Genomic DNA, 24,852 nt, shown 5'->3' with positions numbered 1-24,852 from the left:
CTTCACTTGATATGCTTCTGTATGAACTTTTTTTCAGCAAGCATGCATTTCTTTTGTAATAAAATTAAATAATAATAAATCGGGGGGGTCTGGCTAGCTCAGTCAGTAGAGCATGTGACTCTTGGTCTTGGGGCTGTGAGTTCGAGCCTACATTGGGTGTAGAGATTACTCAAAAATAAAATCTTAAAAAAAAAATAATAAAATTTAATTTAAAAAGTACACTTTGGGGCACCAGAGATTCTGTGTCTCCCTCTCTCTGCCCCTTCCCCGCTCAGGCTCTGTCTCTCTCTGTCTCTCAAAAATGAATAAATGTTAAAAATTTAAAAAAAAAGTACATTTTCAACTGCAAAAAACCCTCAACAATAGAAAGGAGAGAGGATTAATACTCAAAGTAGACATTAATGGATCAGAAAGCAAATAAAACCCTCCTCCCAAAGCAGAAATAATCAAGAGCAAAAGATCAAATGTAAAAGCTGGTTCTTCGAGTTCAATATAGCAGACAAACCTCCACCAAATATGATCAAGATTTAGCAAGTGCACAACACTGCCAATGAGAAAAGTGAGATTTTAATAAGCTTAAGAGAATACTCTCTTATAACCAATAGACCTGAATGAAATATATGACTTTTGGAAAAATATAAATTACTAAAAAATTGTCCTAAGGGGCACCTGGGTGACTCTTGATTTTGGCTCAGGTCATGGTCTCATGATTGTGAGATCAAGCCTCGTGTCTGGCTCTCACTCAGCGTGGAGCCTGCTTAGTATTCTCTCTCTCTCTCTCTCTCTCTCTCTCTCTCTCTCTCTCTCTCTTTCTCAAAAAAAGAAATGAATAAAAATAAAAATAAAAAAATGTCCTAAGACACAGGAAACCAATACATTGACCAAAAGCTAAATGAAAAAGTGGTCAAACAACTAAGGACCAAAAAACCCATAAAGATGAAGAGATCATCCCAGTAAGCTCTTACAAACCTTCAGAGGAAAAAATCATTCCTGGTCTAATAAACAGTTGCAGGAATACAGAAAAGAACATTATCCAGCTTATTTTATGAGGTTACATTCCGACACCACAAAGTGGCAAAGACAGTACAGTAAAGGAAAACTGAGAACAGTGTCACAAATACAGGGAAACACAAAATTTCCAAATAAACCACAAACATGTTGAATCTAGGAGGACACTAGAAGAGTAACACATGATGACCACTCCTGTAAACCCTGTTTACTTGAGGAATGCAGGGATAATATCACAAAAGGAAACCTATGAATGAATTCAGTTATATTTATGGGTTAAAAGCTAAGACATTTTATGGGGCACCTGGGTGGCTCGGTCGCTTAAGCATCCGACTTCGGTCCAGGTCATGATCTCATGGTCCGTGAGTTCAAGCCCCGCGTCGGGCTCTGTGCTAGCAGCCTGGAGCCTGCTTCAGATTCTGTGTCTCCCTCTCTCTCTGCCCCTCCCCCACTTGTGCTCTGTCTCTAGCTCTCAAAAATAAATAAATGTTAAAAAAAAAAATTAAAAAAAAAAAAAAAGCTAAGACATTTTAAAAGATGGCAAAAAAAGGTATGTGATGGCACTGCATGCTCATTTATAATAAAAATGCAAAATAAATTAGATTGGCACAGTACTTTCTGAACATGAGAAAAAGGATCCCTCAGACATCAGTAGCAAACATTCATGGTGACATATGAGAGGCACTGTGCTAAAGAACCAGGGAAATGCATGGAAGTGTGGGATCATATATCATACACCTGAAACTAATGTAACACTGTACGTTAACAATACTGGAATTTAAAATAAAATTCCAGGGGCGCCTGAGTGGCTCAGTGGGTTGAGTGTCTGACTTCAGCTCAGGTCATGATCTCACGGCTTGTGAGTTGGAGCCCTGTGTCAGGCTCTGGGCTGACAGCTCAGAGCCTGGAGTCTGCTTCAGATTCTGTGTCTCCCTCTGTCTGCCCCTCCGCTGCTTGCACTCTGTCTCTCGCATTGTCTCAAAAATAAATAAACATTAAAAAAATTTTTTTTTTAATAAAATTCCACTGTGAGCACAGACCTACATATGGAAATGCTATTTAAGATTTTTAAAAAATATTTTGAGATAGAGCAAGAGCGCACAGTCAGGGGAGGGGCAGAGGGAGAGAGAGAATCCTAAGCAGGCTCCACTTGGCGAGGAGCCCGACTCTGGGCTCAATCTCATGACCTTGAGATCATGACCTGAGCTGAAATCAAGAATCAGAGGTTTCACTGACTGAGCCATCCAGGAGCTCCAATGTTATTTAAAACTAAAAATGAATGAAGCAGGCTACTACTGTCATTTCAGAGGACTCTTTAAAGGTTCCCTCAGATTGTCTCTTAAATAACGGTAACCATAACAGTACAGAATTAAAAATAAAAAAAGAGGTGCCTGGGTGCCTCAGTTGGTTGGGCATCCAACTTCAGCTCAGGTCATGATCTTGCAGCTCGTGGGTTCGTGCCCTGCGTCGGGTTCTGTGTTGACAGCTCAGACCCTGGAGCCTGCTTTGGATTCTGTGTCTCCCTCTCTTTCTGCCCCTCCCCTGCTCACACTCTGTCTCTCAAAAATGAATAAACGTTAAAAAAGTTAAAAATAAATAAAATAAAAATAGAAAAAGACCAAAACAGGATGCTTTATCATATCTATTATTTGATAAGAGCCACAATTGAGTTTTTATTTTGGAATCTAACAAAGTGATGTTCAAGTTCACATGGCAGAATGGACAGCCTGAACTATATCTGAAAAGGAAATAAACAAAGTAGGCAGGAGGTGAGCGACTAGAATGTAAAACACACTATGTGGCTCTAGTAAATTAAACACTGTGTTACTGGCATAGGAATAGAGAGATCCAGAGACTAGACTTCTGAGTCCAGAAATAAACTTCAGTAGATTTTGGATATTTCACTCATGATAAAGGTGAAATTCCAAATTAGCAGAAAAATATATTTACTACATGACATTGAGAAAACTGGTTTACTATTTGTAAAAGAAACCTAGACTCCCACTTCACACTATGTCAAAACAAATGACAGACGTTATTTAAATGTAAAAAAAACACCAAACCAGTTTTTAAAAAATTACATTAATTTTTAGATGGGGACAATACCTTAGAAAGTATAAAGAAAAAGTCCATTAAATTTGATGGCACCAGCAGGGGTGCCTGGCTGGTTCAAGTTGTTAAAGCATGCAACTCTTGATCTCAGGGTCATGAATTTGAGCCCCATGTTGGGTGTAGAGATTACTTAAAAATAAAATCTTAAAAAAAAACCAAATAAATTTGAATGCCAAAAAAAAATTATTTTTTTCCTTGCAGAGAACACCAGCTGTAAGAAACCAGCAAAAAATTTATAACAAAAATTCTGACAATTAATATCATTAATCTATAATAAAGGAGTGGGAAAAAATGGAAGACACACAAAAATGGGAAAAGGAATAGGGATGGGAAGTCACAAAAGCTGAACCACCAATGGCATATAAAGCATGCAAAAAATACTTGACCTCCCGAGTCCTCAAAAATATAAATTCGATGGGGTGCATGGCTGGCTCAGTTGGTAGAACATGTGACTCTTGATCTCAGGGTCGTGAGTTCAAGCCCCATGTTGGCCATGAAGCTTACATTTATTTATTTATTTATTTATTTATTTATTTATTGTCTATATATATTTGTTTTTATGTATATTTAATATATTTTTAAGTCTATTTATTTATTTATTGAGAGACAGAGAGACTGCAAGGGACAGAGAGAGAATGGGAGAATCTCAAGCAGGCTCCTTGCTGTCAGTGCAGAGCCTGACGTGGGGGGTTGAACTCACAAAACTGTGAGATCGTAACATGAGCTGAAATCAAGAGTCAGCTGCTTAACTGACTGAGCCACCCCAGTGCCCGTGAGCCTACTTTTAAAAATAAAAACATGTTGGGGCGCCTGGGTGGCTCAGGTCATGATTTCACGGTTCGCAAGTTTCGAGCCCTGTGTCGGGCTCTGTGTTGAAGCTCAGAGCCTGGAGCCTGCTCCAGATTCTGTGTCTCCCTCTCTCTCTCCCCATCCCCTGGCTCATGCTCTGTCTCTCTCTCCCTCTCAAAAATAAACAAACATTACAAAATTTTTTTTTAATAAAAAAATAAAAATAAAAAACATGTTTATAAAAAAATACAAATTTGAGATGAGCTGTTTTTGTCTATCAGATTGAAAAAAGACCAAGAAAGCCCACCATGACATCACAATACTCATGTAGAATGTTTACTGTGACACAGTAGTCCCAAAATTTATCCTAAGGAAATCAATGGACAATAGTACAAAGAGGTATGAGGATGTTTACAATACTGTTGTTGTAATATGGAATCAACCTAAGTTAATAAGGTACTGGTTAAATGAATTATGGCACATTCATAAAATGGAATACAGGCATACCTCATTTTATGCTTTATTTGTACTTTGCTTAATTGTACTTTGCTTTATTTTGCTTTGTTGTACTTCGTGGACATTCCTTTTTTACAAATTGAAGGTATGTGGTAACCATGTGTTGGGCAAGTCTATCAGCATCATTTTCCCAACAGCATTTGCTCACCTTGTGTCTGTGGTTCACATTTTGGTAATCATGTATTTCAAACTTTTCCTACATTTGTTATGATGATCTGTGATCAGTGACTATGGCTTGTTGAAAGCTCAGATGATGGTTAGCATTTTTCAGCAATGAAATATTTTAATTTTTAAAAAAATATTTATTTACTTTTGAGAGAGAGAGAGAGAGAGAGAGAGAGAGACAGAGCATGAGCAGGGAAGAAGCGGAGAGAGAAGGAGACACAGAATCCGAAGTAGGCTCCAGGCTCTCAGCTGTCAGCACAGAGCCTGACATGGGGCTTGAACCATGAGCCGTGAGATTGTGAGTTGAGCCAAAGTTGGATACTTAACTGACTAGGCACTCAGCAATGAAATATTTTAAAGTACGAACATTAATTTTTATTTAACTTATTTTTGTTATTTATTTACACAGTTTTTTAGGTATGATGTTATCACATCACACACCTGATAGGTTACAGTATAGTGTAAACATAACTTGTATATGTACTGAGAAACCAAAAAACAAAACCAAAACCAAAAAACCCTCCATGACTCGCTTTATTGAGATACTCGCTTTATCACCGAGGTCTGGAACTGAATTCATAGTATCTCTGAGGTGTGCTTGTACTGTGCAGCCATTTAAATAGTTTCTATCTCGGGGCGCCTGGGTGACTCAGTCAATTAAGTGTCCGACTCTTGATTTCGGCTCAGGTCACAATCTCATGGTTCATGGGTTCCAGCCTGGTGTTGGGCACTGCTCTGTGTCAGTGCGGAGCCTGCTTGGAATTGTCTCTCCCTCCCTCTCTACCCCTACCCCACCCATGCTCTCTCTCTCTCTCTCTCTCTCTCTCTCAAAATAAATAAACTTAAGAAAAAAAAAAAAAAGATTTATATCTCAGGGCACCCGGGTGGCTCAGGGTTAAGCATCGGACTCTTGATTTTGGCTTAGGTCATGATCTCACTGTTTGTGAGTTTGAGCCTCATGTGGGGATTTGCACTGTCAATGCAGAGCCTGCTTGGGATTCTGTCTTTCCCTCTCTCTCTGCCCCCTTCCTGCCCACCCTCCTGTGCATGTACGCACTGTCAAAATGAATAAAATAAGCTAAAAGTAAATAAATAAATGGTTTATATCTCTACCGACATTGAGAACTATGTGGGACAATAGTGTGAAATAAACAAAATTACAAAATGGTGTGTCTGGAATAATCATATTTTGGTTGAACAAAAGTCCAAATACCTTTAATAAAAGATATAAACATACACCCCCTATTCTTGTGCTGGAAGGACAGATAACAAAATGTAACACTGTATTACTCTCTGAATATGGGATTATGTGTGAGGTTTTGTTTCTTTTCAAATACTTGTCTGTATTTTTTGAAAAATTTTCAACATGCAAAAACAATAAAACTATTGGGGAAGAAAGGGGGGAGAGGTTATAAGAAAAAAACAAAACAAAAACAAGCTGACCTGGGCATGGAGGGATTAGAGGAAGCTTTAGATTCTTCAGATCCAAACTTGTGGCAGGAAGAAGGCTGGGCATTGGCCCAACCACAGCTACAGATGCCCTGAACAGGGGTGGAGGTCGGGATGGGTCGGGGTGCCTCTCCCCGTCACACATCTATTGTCACTGCCACCAGGAGTGTAGAGCTCAACCCTGGTCACCTGCTCCCATAAGGAAGAAAGCCTCCCAAGGGGGCTGTCTCACCCGTCAGGGCACTCTGATCTGTGCTGCCTGCTTTCATTTGGACCCCATTGTATCATCTCACTTCCCAAATCTCTCGTGACTCTACCTTCCTAGTCCCCATCCAACTTTTGGGACTTTGCTCACTGTTTTTGCTGTCTCCACTGTTGGCCCCTTCTAAAGTTATGACCTGGATGGCTGCTAGATTGCTCTTTCTCAAACCTGGGCCCAATCATTTCAGTACACTGCTTAAAAACCTCCAATGGCTTCCTTTTTTTTTTTTTTTTTTTTTTTTTTTTAGTTTATTTATTTATTTTGAGAAAGAGAGACAGAGACAGAGAATCCCAAGTAGGCTCCACACTGTCAGTGCAGAGCCTGACATGGGACTCGAACCCATGAACTGTGGAGATCGTGACTTGAGCCGAAATCAAGAGTCAAAATGCTTCACTGAGCTACCCAGGCAGCCCTCTGATGGCTTCCCAAGGTTCCAGACACAAAAGACAAACCCTTTCGCAGGACACTGATGGCCTGGAAACTGAGCCCAGCCTCTACCTTCATTTCATGTGCCTCCGTGCCTTGGCCCAGACTTCCCCTTCCCCAGGGGGCTTCCCCCTCTGCCCCAGCCTTCCAGTAGACACCCTCTGCCATTTGCCCCTTTCTTCGGCTCAGCCCATGTCCTCAGATCTTATGGAAAATCCCTGGCCCAAAGAAGGCATTCCACCTAGAGCCAAGATTCCTATTTTACCTGAGAATCCAAGTCTTCTCCTTTTAAGCAGAGATTGGCATCGAGAACATTGAGTCCCACCAGCAGACCCACAATCACCATCCCTTCCTCTTCCATCATCAATGCCTCAGGCTCATAGAACTCACTGAAAGAGAATGACACAGCAGGGGGCTTCTTAGGAAGGGATGTTCATCACCCTGTCTCCCTGACCTGCCCCCCTTTTTATCTCCCAGCTGACAGCTAGGCTGCCGGCTTCACCAGAAGCCAGAAACTCCCTGGTGTCCATTTCCTCCTGCCCCCACCTGCTTCAAGTGCTGCTATTTCTTCTCTGGCCTCTCTTCTCTTCCTGTGGTTGAGAACGGGCTCCTCCCACCTCTAGTCTAAGGCTGACTCCTCCATCTGGACCCTGGACCCTGGTCCTTCTCACCTCCTCTTGGCTCCTCTGTTCCTGACCATCACTCTGCCCTTCCTTTCTCTGCTGGCTCCTTTTTCTGCACTGTGAGGAACTATTTCTACACTCATGTTAGCCGGAAGCAGGTTTCCACAGCCCCCCACATCCAAGAATAAAACCCTTCCCTCTTCCCTGTGTCCCACGGAGCAACACTGGATGCTTTTACTTTCTTACCTCCCGAGTCACCTCAGCCATTCATAGTGGGGCCCCATCCCCTGTCTACTACTGCTCCTGGTCACCAGTGATGTGCTAGTTTACCAGCTGTGTGTGTGTGTGAGTGCATGAGAACTTATCATCTTAAGAATTAGTTCGTTAGGTCATAGGGATGAAAGGTCCAGCATAGGGAATACAGTCAATGGTGCTGTGGTAACTCTGCACGGCGACAGAGGGTAACTACACTTGTGGTGAGTACGGCATCATGGTGTAGACTTGTGGAATCACGATGTTGCACACCTGAAACTATGTAATGTGTGTCAACTATACGTCAATTAAAAAAAAAAAGAATTAGTTCATTAGAACAAAATCTGTACCTCGAAGTTATTCAGTGTGACTTTACTCAAAGTGCAAAGTATGTGAAGTATTTGAAATCGCATTTATCATGTTAAAAATATAATCAATAATAAGCCATGACTTAAAACGTGGAAAATTTTGAGTGGCAGGCCATACTATAAAAGCTATTTTCAACTCAATTAGACAAAAAGATTAACTCTAGAGAGATTCTTCCCTTATAAATGCTCATGTTCTAGAGAAAATTCCTTTTATGAAGATATTTTTGCTTACATACGTTTATATGTACACTTTATAAATTTATATTTATATATTTATAAATATCAAAAATGAACCAGTCTTGGGCACCTGGTGACTCAGTCGGTTACGCATCTGACTCTTGATTTCAGCTCAGGTCATGATCTCATGGTTTGTGAGATCAAGCCCCATGTTGGGCTCTGTGCTGACAGTGCGGAGCCTCCTTGGGACTCTCTCCCTCTCTCTCTCTGCCCCTCCCCTGCTCTCTCTATCTCAAAATAAATAAACATTAAAAAAAAAAAATGAACCAGTCATAAATTTCAGAGACAGCCAGTTAGTCATTACTGATGCTAAGAGATATAAAATTTTACAAACTGGATATGGAATCCTAAGATAGGTAATATCTTGAAAAAAGCAGGATTTTATACTTTAAAGTTGTTCACTGCATCTGGTTTTAAAGTCATTTTTTCCCTGTTATCAACAAGTCAAATAAATAACATTTTGTTGAAGCTTAACCGAGTAGGCTGTCAGTTACCTAATTACAGGGATTTTGAAGAATGAGTTTCGAAATGACTTTTCAAAATGAAAAGTAAGTATGACTCTTCATTCAAAAGGACTTTCAGATATCCGTGCTTACAAACTGAAATACTCTTTTAAAACTAAGCCACAGGAAATTTATGATGAATAATAATTCAAATAAAAGCTGTGTATGTTGTATACTCGTTTCAATTTAAAACAATCTGCAGAACTATGTTCTAATTATTTATAGAGCGAAAGACAAGCAAAGATAGGAGGTAAAAAAATACCTTAAGAGATGTTTATTGTCTATAAGCACTTTCAGATAATCTGCCAGTTTCTTTTGCATGAGTGCAAGATAAAGCCATGCTCTGCCTCTTCCCACAGCTGTCCTAGAATTCAGAGAATCAAACTGTTAAGGTGTTAACACCAAAAACCCCTCAAACCCCACTTTAAAGAGATACACATATTCACACATGTACATGCACATCAACATGAACACTGTAAGAATAGTGGCTTTGGGGGTTGGGTGGAACATACTGCCTGCGAAAGCCCAGAAAACAGCTCTTTGGGTACAGTTTGAATTTTGTATCATGGACATGTACTTTTTGTCTGGTTTTTTTTTTTTTTTGGATGCAAAAAGATGATTTTATTAAAGCATGGGGACAGGACCCATGGGCAGGAAGAACTGCCTATTTTGACAAAAGAGTGAGAAAAAAACACTCTTAATCCTCAAAAATCTGATTTCTGGAACAAATACAATCAGACAAACCTTTGCATATATTCATAAAATTTCACAGGGGGCCAGGAAATACCAGATTAGGTTTGTACGTCAGACATAGGTCATGATGTCATGATGTGTGGGTGTGAGCCCTGCATCGGGCTCTGCGCTGGCAGTATTGAGCCCACTTGGGATTCTCTCTCTCTCTCTCTCTCTCTCTCTCTCTCACTATTGCTCTCTCTCTCTCCCCCGCCTCACTTGCTTTCTCTATCTCAAAATGAATAAAACTTAAAAAAAAAAAAAAGAAAAAATTCTGGGTGACAAATCATACTGCAAAAGATATTTTCATTTATTTATTTGTTTGTTTGTTTATTTACTTGGGGGGTGAGGAGCAGAGTGAAGAGACAATCCTAAGCAGGCTCTATACCCAGTGTGGAGCCTGATGCGGGGCTCAGTCTCACAATTGTGAGATCATGACCTGAGGCCGAAATCAACACTCAGATGCTTAACCAACTGAGCCACCTAGGAGCTCTGATATTTTTTCTTTAAAAAAAAAATTTTTTTTTGAGAGAGAGAGAGGGCAGAGGAGGGGCAGAGAGGAGGAGAGAGAATCCCAAGCAGGCTCCCCACTGTGAGTGCAAAGCCCAATGAGGGGCTCAAACCCACAAACTGTGAGATCATGACCTGAGCTGAAATCAAGAATCAGACGCTTAACAGACTGAGCCACCCAGGCACCCCACCCTGGTATTTTCATTTTAGACGGGGGAACTGAATTTCGGACAGATTCCTCTCAGGATGCAAAAATTCATCCTACAAGTTTCAAACAACCTTAAACAACCCCTTCCCCCCAAAAAAACCCACTAGTCATAACTTCCAAAATAATACCAAAATTTTAGAACTTTCATTACTATTTAATGAAATAGTTAAAAAAAAAGTTCTTTCCCATGCAGCCCCCTGTGAGGCTACTCCCAGAGGCATCAAGGAAAGGGAACTATTGTATATTTCCTCTTTGGCAGACAGGGTAGGATTTTGGTACCTAAGCCTGTTTAGCAGCCAGAGTTAATAGGGGAACAGAGTAGTGGGTTTAGCTGACAGTGAGCTCTTTGTTAGCATAAGGCTTCAAAAATGCCTCCCATGCATAACTGGAAACAGAGGTCTGAGCGTAGGAGGGACTGTTCTACTCCGACCTGAACATGCTGGGACTTGGTCTAGCTGCTTCACTCCCGAGGGAGTGAGCTGGTCGGAAGGGGTGGGCAAACAGGACCACATAAGTATGAAGCAAAGCAGAAGACGAGGGAAGTGCATGACAGATCACCATATACAGATTTGAAGGTTGTCATGTACAAAAGGCTTTCACCTTCTGTGGTACAAGCCCAGAGGACTGAACTAGTGACAGGGACACAGGCTTAAATTTCGTCTTGATAAGAATGCACAGGGTTCTGTAGCAATGGAGGTCAATGGGCTTCAGAAGGTTCCAGAGTCCTGCAGACTGTGTTCTCTTCCTGGCTCTACTACTCACTTGCCAACAGACCTTGGGCAGGTTACTTAGCTACTCAGTCTTAGTTTCTGTACTTATCAGTGGGGATTCCAACAGCTTTCCCAGAGGCTTGTTGAGAGGGATTAAATGAGATCCTGAAATGTCCTTAGCACAACTCCTGGCACATGGCAGGCCCTTAGTGAATGCTGGTTATTATCATTATCTCAAAATGGAACAGGCTAGGTCCTTGGGAGAAGCATCAGAGGCTGGACAGTCGTGTCTCCCTGTGGGAGACTGCAGGGTGCTCTTTTGTATCGGCCCAGGGATCTCTAGGTCCCTTTCTAGTTCCAAATTTCATGATGATGCCTTGTTTGTATTCTGTCCAGTTTTTTATTTTGAGCCTATGCATGGGGAATCCTGAGGCAAACCCAGACATGGCAAATGATTTGTCAGTCTCACCTTTTCACAAATGTCTCATGTCCCAGAATCGAAAATCTGGCCCGAACTACACTATTCAGAAAGGTGCCCAGATGTATCTGAAGCACGGATTCCCAGGAGTGTAATGATGACTCCTTTTACTCCTGTAACCGCTCCTCAGGTGACAACACCTTTTCTTTTTTAAAGTAATCGCTACACCCAACATGGCACTTGAACTCAAGAGTTGCATGCTCTACTGAGCCAGCCAGGTGCCCCGCCACATCTTTTCAAACTACGTGATCTTGTGTGACAAGCAGGAATCTTTCAAACCCCATTTGAAAGATAAGGGAACTGAGGCTCAGGGAGGGGCAAATCTTGCTGAAGATCTTGAGGATTATGAGCATCAGGGCTGGAACTAAAGTTTAAGTTGAGTGTGGCTCATGCTACAATTTGTTCTGAATTAGAAAAAGTTTTATCAGCAAGTAGTTGAGAAATGGGTAAATACAAGGTTTTTTTTTGTTTTTGTTTTTGTTTTTAACATTAAGTCAGTGTAACTGCTTCTCACTCACTTTAATTCTGGCAGATTTCTGACACTGGTGGCTATATCTGATGCTTCTGGACAAAGTTTCTCCACCAGCTCCAAAGGACCAAAGAAAGATTTATTTTGGCCAATAAAACTCTTCTTGACTAAAAGGGAAAACAAAAGGTTATTTATAAGAACAGGTTGCAAAATGTCTTCAGGTGTCCACTGTCTCTCTCCCAAAAGCCAAACAGACAATGCACGACTCTACCACTTAATCCTGATTTAGTCTCAGGGACTCAGATGCCAGGTAACAAACAAGCTCTCCCTTCCTCTGGTGACAGGGTTTCTCTGATATCCCGACTATGTTCTTACTCCAAGTATTTACTGCCCATGAAATAAAACAAGTATCTCATATCTGTATTGCTTGTAGAAAGCCTTCCCCTTTCTCCCTCCTACCTGATGTCAAAATCAATGCTCAAATTATCCCCACCGTCCCTCATCTGACCTGCTGCCAATAATCTTCTAATGGGTCTTCTTGCTCTCAATACGGTCAGCTCCCCACCCTTACAATCTGTTCAAGCACGTGGAAGTTGTTTTAAAAATGTAAGTCAGGTCATGTTTTCCCTTGCTTAAAATCCTCCAGATACAGTTGGAATAAAATCCGACTCCTCACATGACCTATAAAGGTCTACACCATCCAGCCTTCCCCCACCCCCCAATCTATTTCCCTGACCTCATCTCCCCGCACTCTCCCTCTGAGCCCTCTGGTATCTTCCTCAAACCAAGCTTGATCTCACTCAGGACTTCTGCACCTGTCTTTTTTCTCCCTCAGGAATGCTCTTGCCCCAAATCTCTGCACGGCTAACTCTCTTTTGGGTCTCAGCTCATAGTTCCCCAGCAAGGCCTTCCCCTCTCACTCTAGTAGAAACCCATGTTGCTTCCTTGAATTTGTAGCATTTTGTAATTAAGTTTGTTTCTGCCTTTACTGTCTGGTCCTCTAGAACTGTGCTGTCAGACCTAGTCAGTGGCCACATGTGCTACTGAGCACTTGAAGTGTAGCCAGTGCAAGAGATGTAAAACACAGTGGGTTTTTAAGCCTTAGTATAAAAAAGAATGATGTAAAAATCTCATTAATAAGGCTTTTAAATATTGTGTGTAAAAATCATATTTTGGATATACTGGGGACAAAAAAGTATGTTCTTAAAATTAATTTCACCTGTTTATTTTCACTTTTTTTTTTTTTTTTTTTTAACGTGACTAGCAGAACAGTAAAAACTGCACATGTAGCTGACCTACCAGACAATGCTGCTCCAAATGTCACTTATTGAGGGCAGGGACGCTTGTCGGTTTTGTACACTGCTGTTATCCCAAGCACCAAGAACAATGTTTGGCACTGATGAATGCCTGCTGAGCAAACAGGTAGCCCGAATTTCCACGCCCCCAAACGCCCCCCCTCAGGCTCACCTTTCAGCCCGTGTTTGAGGCAGTGCTCCATCACTACAAAGAATTGCTGCAAGGGGGCATGGTCCGCATCCAGGCTGCGGCCCAGGCTCAGGGCAGACTGGAGCAAGACTTTGACGCTGAGTTTCATCATGTGCATCAAGTTGGCACGCTCCTCCATCATCTGGCACTTGGAAGCTGTTGGGGCACAAACAGGGACAGCTTCGTTAGTGGGCTGAGTGTGTTCCCGGGTGAGGACTTTAGATGCAGGGCAATGGATGGAAGATCGTCCAGGCGGGGCCAGGCAATCTGTTCTGAGCACGGACGTGCGGCAGGACGGATAACTGGGTTTCGCAGTCAAACGGCCTCTGATCCCTGGAGGTCATAGATGCACCCGGGCAGCCTAAGCCGCGGGTCAGTTTCCCGAGACCTTTCCCAGGCGGCTCCGCGCGTTGCTAAGGCGACCGTCCTACTAAGACTTGCGGAGATTGGCCTTTCCCACACCCAGTATTCCATTTTTGACCAATGGAAGGGGGCAAACTCCAGGAAGCCCCGCCCCAAGGTAGAAGGCTAGCTGGGGGAAAGCGTTCCGCCCCTGAACACTCCAATTGGACGAGCCCAGCTAGAGGCCACGCCCACGAAGCTCACGGGCGCCATTTTGCATCCTCTGCCTGAGTTCCCCTCGTCTTCAGCCTGTTCAGAAGGCCAACTGAACCGGCTTTTTTGTTCCATGGTGTCAGCCCAAGTGTCTTCGGGGAGGCCCCTGCCCCTGAGTTCCAGACTCAAATTCTCGTTGTTGCCCGTCAACTGTTGCCCACAGCTACTGGACAATTACGTGTTTTACATTCGTAGGTAAAACCGTTAGAATCAAAAGAACTGCTACGTTTCCATTTCAGCTCCATTAACGTCGCTTTGTTTTGAAAATAAAAAAAGGTTTGTCGGCTGTATCAGATATCCATGACAAATGTTTACCAGGTGTCCCCCTAATACCCAGGAACCTGTCATCCTGGAAATTAAAAATGTAGACTCCATGCTATTAACCGAGTCCTGGCAGAAAAAACAGCCCCGCGCGCGTCCCTCCTCACCCACGCCAACATTTAGTCTTAAATATTTGACAACTGGATGGGCGAGGGAGTCGTATTGTTTTAGTTTGCAGCTGTTGATTACCAATGAGGTTAAGTAGCTTTTCATGTTTATCCTCTCCTAGTATTCTGTGAATTGCCTGCTAAATCTTTTACGTTTCTCGCTGAACTGTCTTATTATTGATCTGTATAAATTAATAGTGATATTAATCTTTTATAGCTGTTTTATTTCACGGTCATTAATATGAACATAAAGATAGCTAAAAGAGCACATCATGTATAGCTTAAATTGAAAAGAACTACATAATGAGTTATGACCGTGAATTACTTTCAGAGAATCCTATGTATTATATTTATAAATTCGAAAACTTTAATGAACTGGATGATTGGCAAAGGAAATAAAAATTGTAAAACCTCATTAAGAGGAGGGAAGAACCCTGAGTGGAACAATAAACATAGAAGCAATTTGTAAAGATTTACTGCTGAAGAAGGTACCACGCCCAGTTCTGTAAACCACACTGGTCTTCTAATCACAATACCCATCCAGGATTCCTGCGCGGGGCTATGCAAGCCCAGGAGCTTGAAGGAAATCCGTTTCCAGCTCAAGTGTGACAGTTCCACAGGACAACCTGATTTGAAAGAGGGCTTCAAATACCTCCATTCTGATCTTAGTACTTTCTAATTGAAGTTCTTTCCAGCTTATCTGTTACCTCTGGCAGAAGACTGCGTTCAGAAACCACCCCCTCAGGCAATAAGGACTGCCCTGAGCCAGCAAGACCCCACGTGACTGACTCGAAGACCAGGATAGACTTGACCTTTACTGTCCACCTGTCTGTACTCACTGGCCTTTGTCCCACATTTTCCTTATACAAATCTGTATTTTCAGCACTTTGTAAATCGCTTTTGAAAGGCTAGTCCACTGTCTTCCCGGTGTTGGCCTCAAGGAAATAAATTCCTTTCTGCTTCACCACCCCTTGTCTCTCTGCCTTTGGATTTTGTCAGTGGTGAGTGGCCGAACCTGGTGTGTTTTGAAACCCCGGAGGCCATTGCTCTTGAACCTCTGTGCCCTGGTTACAGATTCACTCCCTATCCCACATCTTCCTTTTTATGCACTGACCTGGGGTCCAGAAAGTCCCACACACCAAATGGAGGTGAAGTCTTCTTTGAAAATTCATCAAATCATCCAAAACATGAAGAGCTTCCAATCTCTCATTGCTTTATTGTATTTAGTTAAGGAAACCTAGTCTTGGGGGAGAGGGAAGGTCTCTAGCTCTCTCATGGGTATCCCAAATTTAGAAAGTTATAAATTTTCCCCTACAAATATATGTAATTATTCTCATCCAGTCTCAATACTCCTCCCTAGGATATACCATTAACTTGATGGACATGTGTCATAAATTAAATAGGCCAAAACTGTAGCTCCATGTTTTCAATGAAACTGGATTTGAAGTACACATAAACTATGTCTTTTTGTAGGGGCGCCTGGGTGGCGCAGTCGGTTGGCGCAGTCGGTTAAGCGTCCGACTTCAGCCAGGTCACGATCTCGCGGTCCGTGAGTTCGAGCCCCGCGTCGGGCTCTGGGCTGATGGCTCGGAGCCTAGAGCCTGTTTCCGATTCTGTGTCTCCCTCTCTCTGCCCCTCCCCCGTTCATGCTCTGTCTCTCTCTGTCCCAAAAATAAATTAAAAAAAAAAAAAAAAAACAAAAAACTATGCCTTTTTGTCAAAAAATGTTATTGGCAAAGCTGTAATGAAATAAGCAACACCTAGGTGTCCCCAACTGTTTTGAGTGTTGTGGTCTAAACATGTAACTAAATGAAAGAATTACAAGCATAATTTTCACTTGATAAGTCTTAGTAAAGCCTTAAAAATGTATTTTTATTTTTTAAAATTTATTTATTTTGAGAGAGACAGAGACTGCACAAGTGGGGGAGGGTCAGAGACAGAGGGAAGACTGAGAATCCCAAGCAGGCTCTACGCTGTTGGCGCCGAGCGACTGTCAGGCTCAAACTCACTAAACCATGAGATTATGACCTGAGCCGAACCCAAGAGTTAGCTGCTTAACCAACCCAGGCACCGCAAGCCTTTAAAAAAAAAAAGTTTATTTATTTTTGAGAGAGAGTGAGATGGGGATGGGCAGAGAGAGAAGGAGACCGAGGTCTAGGAAGCAGGGTCTGCACTGGCAGTTTGAGCCTGATGCGGGGCTCAGACTCACAAACCATGAGATCATGACCTAAGCTGAAGTGGGATGCTTAACTGACTAAGCCACCCAGGCACCCCTTGGTAAAAACTTTTTTTGGGGAACCTTTTTTTGGTAACTGATCAGTCTCCTTTATTCTATATCATCCTATTAGAGTTTTATTATTTTTACACAGGCACTGTGAAATGCTTAAGATATAGATTACTAAATAAAAAAATTAAAAAGAGATCTCAGTACAGAAAATACATTTAATAAATTAAAGTAAAAACCAAAGATCTGGGGAGATCCAAGCCTTAACCAAAAACGTCTGGAAATACCCAAGGAACTAGTCTTTTGACCCATATTCTCTTGGCTTCCAGTGACCATATTTAATAATAAGCACATCAGCCAAAAAAGGGCAACAAATAGTTTAATGGTTTAAAAGATAAGCAAATGTATACTTATTTTCTACTGCACCAAGTGCTACTTTCAATAGATCCATTAAAATAAATATGTGAGAAATGTTAATAAAAGTGATGGTTGCTCAATCCAAATTAATGTTTGATATACAGTTTATAGCATTTTATTACTGCTAGTGTTTTAAATCTGTATGAACAAATTCAAGTACTTCAGTAGTTTCTTACACTTTATAGAAAACCTACCACAGTTTCAAATGCTTTTCAGCATAAGTATCTTAAGAAATATTATAAATAATTGTTCGAATGTTAACTAGGTGCTATGGTCCTAAAACAGGCCACTTCCAAAAAGTCTAATAATTATGGATTATCATAGTAAGGAACTTTTTGAGAAACTTCTTCAATATTGCTGAGTTGCATCCTTTGCAAGTCAGGTGATTTTCCTTTGCTTTGAACAAAAAGTAACAAAAAAATAGTTTTTGACAATAGATCAGTGTGATTTGGGGCACACAACTTGGAAGGAATTAAAAAACTTGACAACATTACTATGACAAGATTATTCATTTCTATTTCTTTTTATATGAACCAGGGTTCTCAGGGATCACATCTATAAAAGACCAAAACACAGGAATAAAACTGATGCTGAATCCTATCATATTTTATCAGTAAATCACATATTTTCATCTACAGGTACATGCTAATGCAAAAAGCAAGCCAGCTCATTTAGAGAATAACAAGAAATTATATCCTTTTGTCAACTTAGCATTTCTAATTATTTTAATGGTAATTCATTCCAGAAGAAAAATATTTTATACACTTAGAGCTTTAGTCACAAGAAAAGTTTACTGAATTTTAATTCATTTACATTTGTTTCTGAAATGTATGATAGAATGAACAATAACATTTTTAAAAACATATGGAAGTGGATGGGGCACCTGGGTGGCTCAGGTGGTTTACTGCCCGACTCTTGCTTTGGCTCATGTCATGATCTCACCTGAGATTGAGCCCCACAGATGGGGCTCTGTCAGTGCAGATTCTCTCTCTCCCTCTCTCTCTCTCTGCCCCTCCCCTGTTCACACATTCTCTCTAGATAGATAGATAAATAAATAAATAAATTTTAAATAAACAAACATTTAAAAAAATATATATATGGATGGGACACCTGGGTGGCTCAGTCTGTTAAGCATCTGACTTCCAGTTCAGGTCATGATCTCATGGCTTGTGGGTTTGAGCCCCATGTCGGGCTCTGTGCTGACAGCTCAGAGCCTGGATCCTGCTTCAGATTCTGTGTGTGTGTCTCTCTCTCTTTCTCTCTCTGCCCCTCCCCTGTTCGTGCTCTGTCTCTCTCTCTCTCAAAAATAAATAGACGTTAAAAAAAAAAAAAAAACAAGGTGAAATGGAAATTCAAGTTCAAGGAATAAAGGGACAATGTACAGTTTTCAGGGGTGCCTGGCTGGCTCAGTCACTAGAGCATGCAATGAGAGCAGGGGAAGGGCTGAGAGAGGAGAGAGGGAGAATCCGAAGCAGGTACCAAGGTCAGTGCACAGAGTCCAATGAGGGGCTTGAACCCACAAAACCATGAGATCATGACCTGAGCCAAAATCAAGAGTCGCTGCTTAACCCACTGAGCCACCCAGGCACAAGAGCAATGCAACTCTTGATCTCAGGGTTGTGAGTTCAAGCCCCACGTTGGGTGTAGAGATTACTTAAAAATAAAAAAAACTTTAAAAAAATGTAAAGTTTTCAAATAACTTATTTATTTTAAGATGGACAGTAGTGCTTATCAAATCATTTAGACATTTACATACCACTTAAAGAATGATGTAACACTTTTATTTTAAAAAGCCAGTACTTAACAATAAGCCAGAAAACATATTACAAACTTTAAAATTATGATGAAGAATTTTATATGTTAGCTTTAAAAGCTGAAGATTTTTTTGGGGCGGGGCGGTCATGTGAGAAAAACATGTGAAGACTAGTGTTTTAGGTGATATGAGCTGGGCGGCAGCAGCTCCTGTCACCGTTCCTGGGTACATGGCTGGGTCCCATCCATTGTTCTCTTCATTATTCACCTGTTCCCATTCGTGCTCAAGTCAGAGAGCTAGGCAAAATGTGAAGTGGATCTTTTCTTCCTTTTTAAAATGTTTACTTTTTTTTTAAATTTTTTTTTAACGTTTTATTTTTATTTTTGAGACAGAGAGAGACAGAGCATGAACGGGGGAGGGTCAGAGAGAGCGGGAGACACAGAATCGGAAGCAGGCTCCAGGCTCTGAGGCATCAGCCCAGAGCCCGAAGTGGGGCTCGAACTCACGGACCGCGAGATCGTGACCTGAGCCGAAGTCGGCCGCTTAACCGACTGAGCCACCCAGGCGCCCCTAAAATGTTTATTTTTTATAGAGAGCACGAATGGGGAAGAGGCAGAGAGAGAGGGGGACAGAGGATCTGAAGCAGGCACTGCGCTGACAGCAACGAGCCCAATGTGGGGCTCAAACTCGCGAACTGTGAGAACCTGAGCCACCAGGCGCCTCTTTGAGCCATTCCATCTCTCAATTTTAATAGCTTTGTGACTCTAGCCAAGCTGGTCACATCTCTCTAAGCTGCATTAATAATAGTTCAGCACATCAGCACAACACATGGAACATCACAAAGTTCTACACTTCCTGAATTGCCAAATAAATGGTGTGTTCAGGGATCCCGAGCTTGACTCCTGCACAGGGGCCAGGCCTGGAATAGAAAGGAGTGCCGCTCTGGGAATATGAGCTGGAGGGAACCTGTGGCCCAACCTCCAGAGGCAGCTGGAGATGTTTTTTTTTTTTTAATTTTTAAATTTTTTAAAATGTTTATTTATTTTTGAGAGAGACAGAGACAGAATGCGAGTGGGTTGGGGCAGAGAGAGAGGGAGACACAGAATCCGAAGCAGGCTCCAGGCTCTGAGCTGTCAGCACAGAGCCCGACACAGGGCTCAAACTCACAAGCTGTGAGATCACAACCTGAGCCGAAGTCGGAGGCTCAACTGACTGAGCCACCCAGGCACCACTGGAGATCTGGATTTTTATGTAAAGCCTGCAAATTGACTAAAAAATCTTTTTGTGTGTTTTAATACCTTTATGCTATGCGGCATGAAAAAAAAAGCAACTTCCAGACACAAATGGCTCAAATGGCTGGCAGCTTGTTGTAACTTTTGGTGTAGAGAGCAAGGACTCAGAACGGGGAGTGGGCTGTTTGGGGTTTTTTGTTGTTGGCCTCTAAGTTATAGAGAAGTGAGTAGATGCTTTATAAATTTGAGTTCCGGGTAGCCCTTTGGTATCTTGAAAGATCTTATAATGCAGAGTGATGAGGAAGAAAACTTTGACACTTTCCCAACTGTCAGGAATTTTCACTCAGCATCTCAAGGGCTAACCTGAGTTCAGCAATGTGGAGTAGAAAAAGTTACTGTGCTTCATTCTAGAAGGAGTGGCACCAGTTGTGGAGGGCCATTTTGACACGTGGAAAATAAAATTGCCCATGGAAGAGAACAAAGGCATAATACGTACCACCTGCCCGGTGGCAAATATGTATGTAAATAATTATAAGATTTTGAAAGAGCGCCCTCTTTATTGGGTACCCACATGCAAGCCATTGTGCTGGACACGTTAACTCTTAGGAACATGCATACTTTGTCACCCGTCCATTAGGAGAAGGCATTACTCGAATAAGCAAGATGAAGAACCTGGCGTGTGTCCTGTGGTTTGTGAGAAAACTGCGTGGGAAGATGAAAGCATGCATGACCGCTCACTGAAAGATACAACAGGACTGGGGACAGTTCCTGTGCAGGAGGACATACTCTATCTACACTGAATGATCTTTTGCACGGTTTGATTTCTTTTTTATCACCTGCACTTATTACTTAAAACAACAAAGAACCGGGGGCACATGGGTGGCTCAGTCGGTTGAGCCTGACTTTGGTTTGGGTCATAATCTCACAGTTCGTGGGTTCAAGGCCTGCATTGGGCTCACTGTTGTCGGCATGGATCCTGCTTTGGATTCTCTGTCCCACTTTCTCTCTGCCCCTCCCCGACTCACACTTTCTCAAAAATAAACATTTTTTTAAATGTTATTTTATTTTTGAGAGAGAGAAAGAGTGCAAGAAGCAGGGGAGGGGCAGAGAGAGAAGGGGACAGAAGATCTAAAGCAGGCTCTGTGCTGACAGCAAAGAGCCCAACATGGGGCTCGAACTCACGGGGACAGTGAGATCATGATCTGAGCCGAAGTTGGGTGCTAAACCGACTAGGCCACAAAAATAACTGCCTCTCAAAAATAAACATTAAAAAAACAACAACAAAGAACTGAAACGAGACAACTACACGATCACTATGGCATTCTGTGCTAACAGGCCCCACATGGGATAACACTGTAAAACAAGTATTTGAAGCATTCTGCAATAATCCACATTTGCCTTTAACCTAGATCATCAAAAAAATTTTTCCCTGGCAGGAGTGCCACTCACATTCAATTTCTGCTCCTTTGCTGTTCCTCTGAAAAAGCTCTGCCCTCACTGCTTGTGGAAACACATCAAAGAAAGAAAAAGAGATGAACGAGGTGGCCCTTGCCTGGTCCTGGCTGAAGTGGTGGCCATGGTTTTGTCTCGACCTGCTTTTCTGAAGCCTCTGCAGAGCCTGCTGCCCAGTGTCCATTTCCTTTTCCCTACCCTCACTCCTGTCCTATCTGATGGCTGCAAATTCTATTACATCTGGGACTGGCCACTCAGTTCCCCACGCTGCAGCCCTTGGTAAGCCATGTTCCCAACTGGTGCCAGAGCTAAGTGGCAGTTACTCATTTAATATTTTCTTTAAAGTGGCTAGTAAAAAAAAAAAAATCCATGTATACCATGGCATTTTGCTTATAAAGGCATTGAGGCATTTAAGTGTTGTGACTAAGAGCATGGTTCAAGACTTGGTTCAAGTCCTGGTCTGTCACTTTGAAGTTAAACAGGTCAAGTTACTTCTCTTTTATTCAGTTTCCCTCTTTATAACGGGGACAATCACATGGGGCCAGCTACACAGGTGGAAATATGGAAGTCAATCTCCCCTTCCTGCGGTCCTAAGGGATTGCAATTTCCTGCAGAGATGAAGTCGGTATCTGGTTGGGTGGGCAAGAGGCCCCTCAGTCCTGCCCTGAGATACGGAGGGGACAACCCCAACCCTCCCTGGACCAGCAGTAGTCATGGAGTGGGGTCAGGGAGGGGTAGGAAGAAGCCCCAGGGCAGCCTGAGTGGGCTATGGTGGCTAAGAACCTGTCCCAGGGAGGCTGTGGGACCACACACGAGCCCGGCTCCAAGGCCCCTACATACTTCTTTGTTCCAACGTACTTCACTTAACAAAACACACGAAGATGGTAAGAATTTAAAGTACGGGGCACTTCTGAGTAGCTGGATGACCACAATGATCAAAGTCTGCATTAATGCACACCAGGAAGTCAGTCCTGCTATCACCTAGGGTCTTTATGCAAGTTAAATGAACGAACACAAGTACAGATCTAAGACCTGGCATCTACTAAGCACAATGTAAGTGTTGGCTATTATTGATAACACTACTATGGATTGAAAACAAGTATTTTTCAAATATGCATTTATTATTATTCTGTGCTACATGCTATTTTAGGCACTGGTACATTTTATTTATCAGTGAACAGCAGACATTTTATTATTTGCTTGCTATGTGATCTCAGATGCCTCCAGAACACCTCATGCCTTGACTTTAGGGACTAACCGCCAATGGCTGGGTATACAATCAAACACTCACAGGTGTGGAGCGCCTGGGTGGCTTAGTCAGTTGAGCGTCGGACTTCAGCTCATGCCATAGTCTCATGGTTTGTGAGTTTGAGCCCCGCATCGGGCACACTGCTGCAAACACAGAGCCCTCTTCAGATCCTCTGTCCCCCTCTCTCTCTGCCCTTGCCCTGCTCGAGTGCTGTCTCACTCTCTCTCAAAAATGAACATTAAAAGAACACACACCCAAGGTGTGTGCAAAGGTAGTGAGCTAGTGGGAACTAGATTGTTGAACAGGCTCCCTCATTACCTTCTAGTCCTACTTTCCCTTGCAAGAATCTCAAAAAAAATCAGTTTTTAAACTTTACTCCTCAATCTTTCTTAACTAGTGAAATTCTCACAATTCAGTATGTTGGTGTCAGTGATGACTTCTACAGCACATTTACCGATAGACAGGAGGGAATCAAGAAACTTCAAAGGCACATCATTAGGATTCTTAGCAGTACCGTCCTTGGTCAACTCTGCCCCACAGCACTTTCTATGAAGATGAAACTGAAGTTTTAATTTTAATTTAACATTTAAACATCACATGTGTGTAGTGGTTACTTTGTTGGTTAGCACGGCTCTAAATACTTGGCTTTATAGGGCTTCCCAAGTCACACCCTTAAATGATATTAATGATATTATGATATAATCATTTAGTATTTTCATTCATCTAACATGCTCAAACTCTACTCCAGACAACAAGGGCTTAAAAGGACTATAACAGGTCACTGGGTGAATCAAAAAATCCCTATTGCACACTCTGGGAAATGTGATTTGTGTCCATCACAAAGCGAGTTGACGACTCGGCTCGAAGGGAACTATCGCCTCCTGACTTCCTCCTGGGAGCTTTGACTCCCGAGTGAGTCGGGATGCGCGGTCACACCCAGAGGCGTGAGCCGGGCAGGCTTTTCGAGGTTTACAGCAGACAGCAGAACTGGATTCAGTTCTCAAGTACTTTTAAAATACAGACTACCTTAAACTCGTACATTTTGTTGAAGTCCACCAACGAGAGTAAGGAGGTTGTCTGGGGGAATACAATTAGAAGAGTCTCGTTAGGGGAGTAGCCCAATCTCAGACCGTCCAAATCCGCGTTATCTATTTTGATTTGGCTTGCACGGTATAAAGAAAACAGACGAGCAGTTGGGCGTGCTAACAGGTTGGTTGTGAACAACTCGTCTAACAGGCTAAGTAGGTTCAACTCCCTCGCCAGCCCGGCTCCCACGGCCAGCCACCTGTCCCGCGGGCGCGCGCGGGGCGCACCCCTCGGCAACCTACCTGCGCGCGCCGCGCCGTCCGCGCCTCCGTCCGCGCCTCCCAGTCCCGCGGCCGCGCGCAGCGCGCTCCCGCAGCTTGCCGACAGGTTGCCAGTGGCCTTCCGCGCCAGGGTCAGGATGGGCGCCGACCAGCCCTCCGGCCCCACCCGCGGCTTGGCCGCGCTCCGCAGCTCGCTAGGGCTAGGCAGCTGGCTTCGGTCCACAATCTCGAACTCCTCTCCCGGCTCCGGTCCCGGCGCCTGCTCCGGTTCCCGCCCCACCGGGCAGCCACTTTCCCCGTCGGCCATCTTAGCTGAATCACGTGGCCGCGACGGGCGGAGGACTCCGCGCGGGCGGATGCGCGGGCGGGCACTCTCCAGCCAACTCTGCCTCCTCGGTTTTGGTTGTTTTTTTTTTTTTTTTTTTCCGTTCGCGAAGTTCTTCTTCCTCTTCACTGCCCCCCTTTCCCTTCTTTAACCTTAAAACGGCTCAGGAGAGTACAAATCATAACATAGAAGCACCCCTATTCCCACCAGTCGGGAGGACTTGTGTCCAAAAAATTACTCTGGTGTTTTCTCCCCTAACTGGGGTGCCCCCAGCCTGGCTTAGAACACAGCCCCCATGGCTTTGGGTTTCTTTGTGACACTATTTCCTCTTTTTAATTTTCATTTCATGATTTATTTTTTCTACTTCGTCACTTTTCTGCAGCACTCTTTAGAACAAACCCTAGGAGGACGGGTAAGGAAACGGACAGACAAGGCAGGAAATCAGGATTTTTATTTAAAGAGCCCCAAAACTATAAATGACGGGTTGGCAGGACTGGGAATCAGAAGGTCCAGATTCTATTAATTAGTTAAATGGGGGTAATAAGAGA

At 42.8% G+C, this 24,852-nt stretch overlaps 1 protein-coding gene and 1 long non-coding RNA gene across 4 annotated transcripts in view; one reads left to right on the top strand and one right to left on the bottom strand.

Annotated features, from left to right (window-relative positions):
* RUFY1 (RUN and FYVE domain containing 1) overlaps positions 1-24,317 on the bottom strand; it is a 59,494-nt gene extending 35,177 nt beyond the window's left edge. Inside the window, exons 1-5 of one of the 3 annotated variants that reach the window (XR_009611205.3) lie at positions 24,001-24,317; positions 13,285-13,458; positions 11,867-11,984; positions 8,973-9,074; positions 6,993-7,116 (exon numbers count right to left, since the gene is read on the bottom strand). Coding sequence is in view for 2 of the 3 variants with exons in the window: in XM_060636397.3 (XP_060492380.2) it covers positions 6,993-7,116; positions 8,973-9,074; positions 11,867-11,984; positions 13,285-13,458; positions 24,001-24,286 (804 nt within the window). In the remaining variant the exon portion in view is untranslated. The remainder of the gene's footprint in view (positions 1-6,992; positions 7,117-8,972; positions 9,075-11,866; positions 11,985-13,284; positions 13,459-24,000) is intronic. The other 2 variants (XM_060636397.3, XM_060636398.3) reach the window with 2 other exon arrangements.
* LOC132681701 (uncharacterized) lies at positions 13,869-15,312 on the top strand. The gene is made up of 2 exons (XR_009611207.1): positions 13,869-14,193; positions 15,031-15,312. It is a non-coding gene; the product is annotated as an uncharacterized LOC132681701 (long non-coding RNA).
* Positions 24,318-24,852: the final 535 nt, after the last annotated feature.

This window comes from Panthera onca, chromosome A1, assembly GCF_046562875.1.
Source record: "Panthera onca isolate mPanOnc1 chromosome A1, mPanOnc1 haplotype 2, whole genome shotgun sequence".
NCBI classification, from domain to species: domain Eukaryota; kingdom Metazoa; phylum Chordata; class Mammalia; order Carnivora; family Felidae; genus Panthera; species Panthera onca.
The sequence above is the reverse complement of the archived record's forward strand: the minus strand, read 5'-3'. Positions and strand labels throughout refer to the sequence as shown.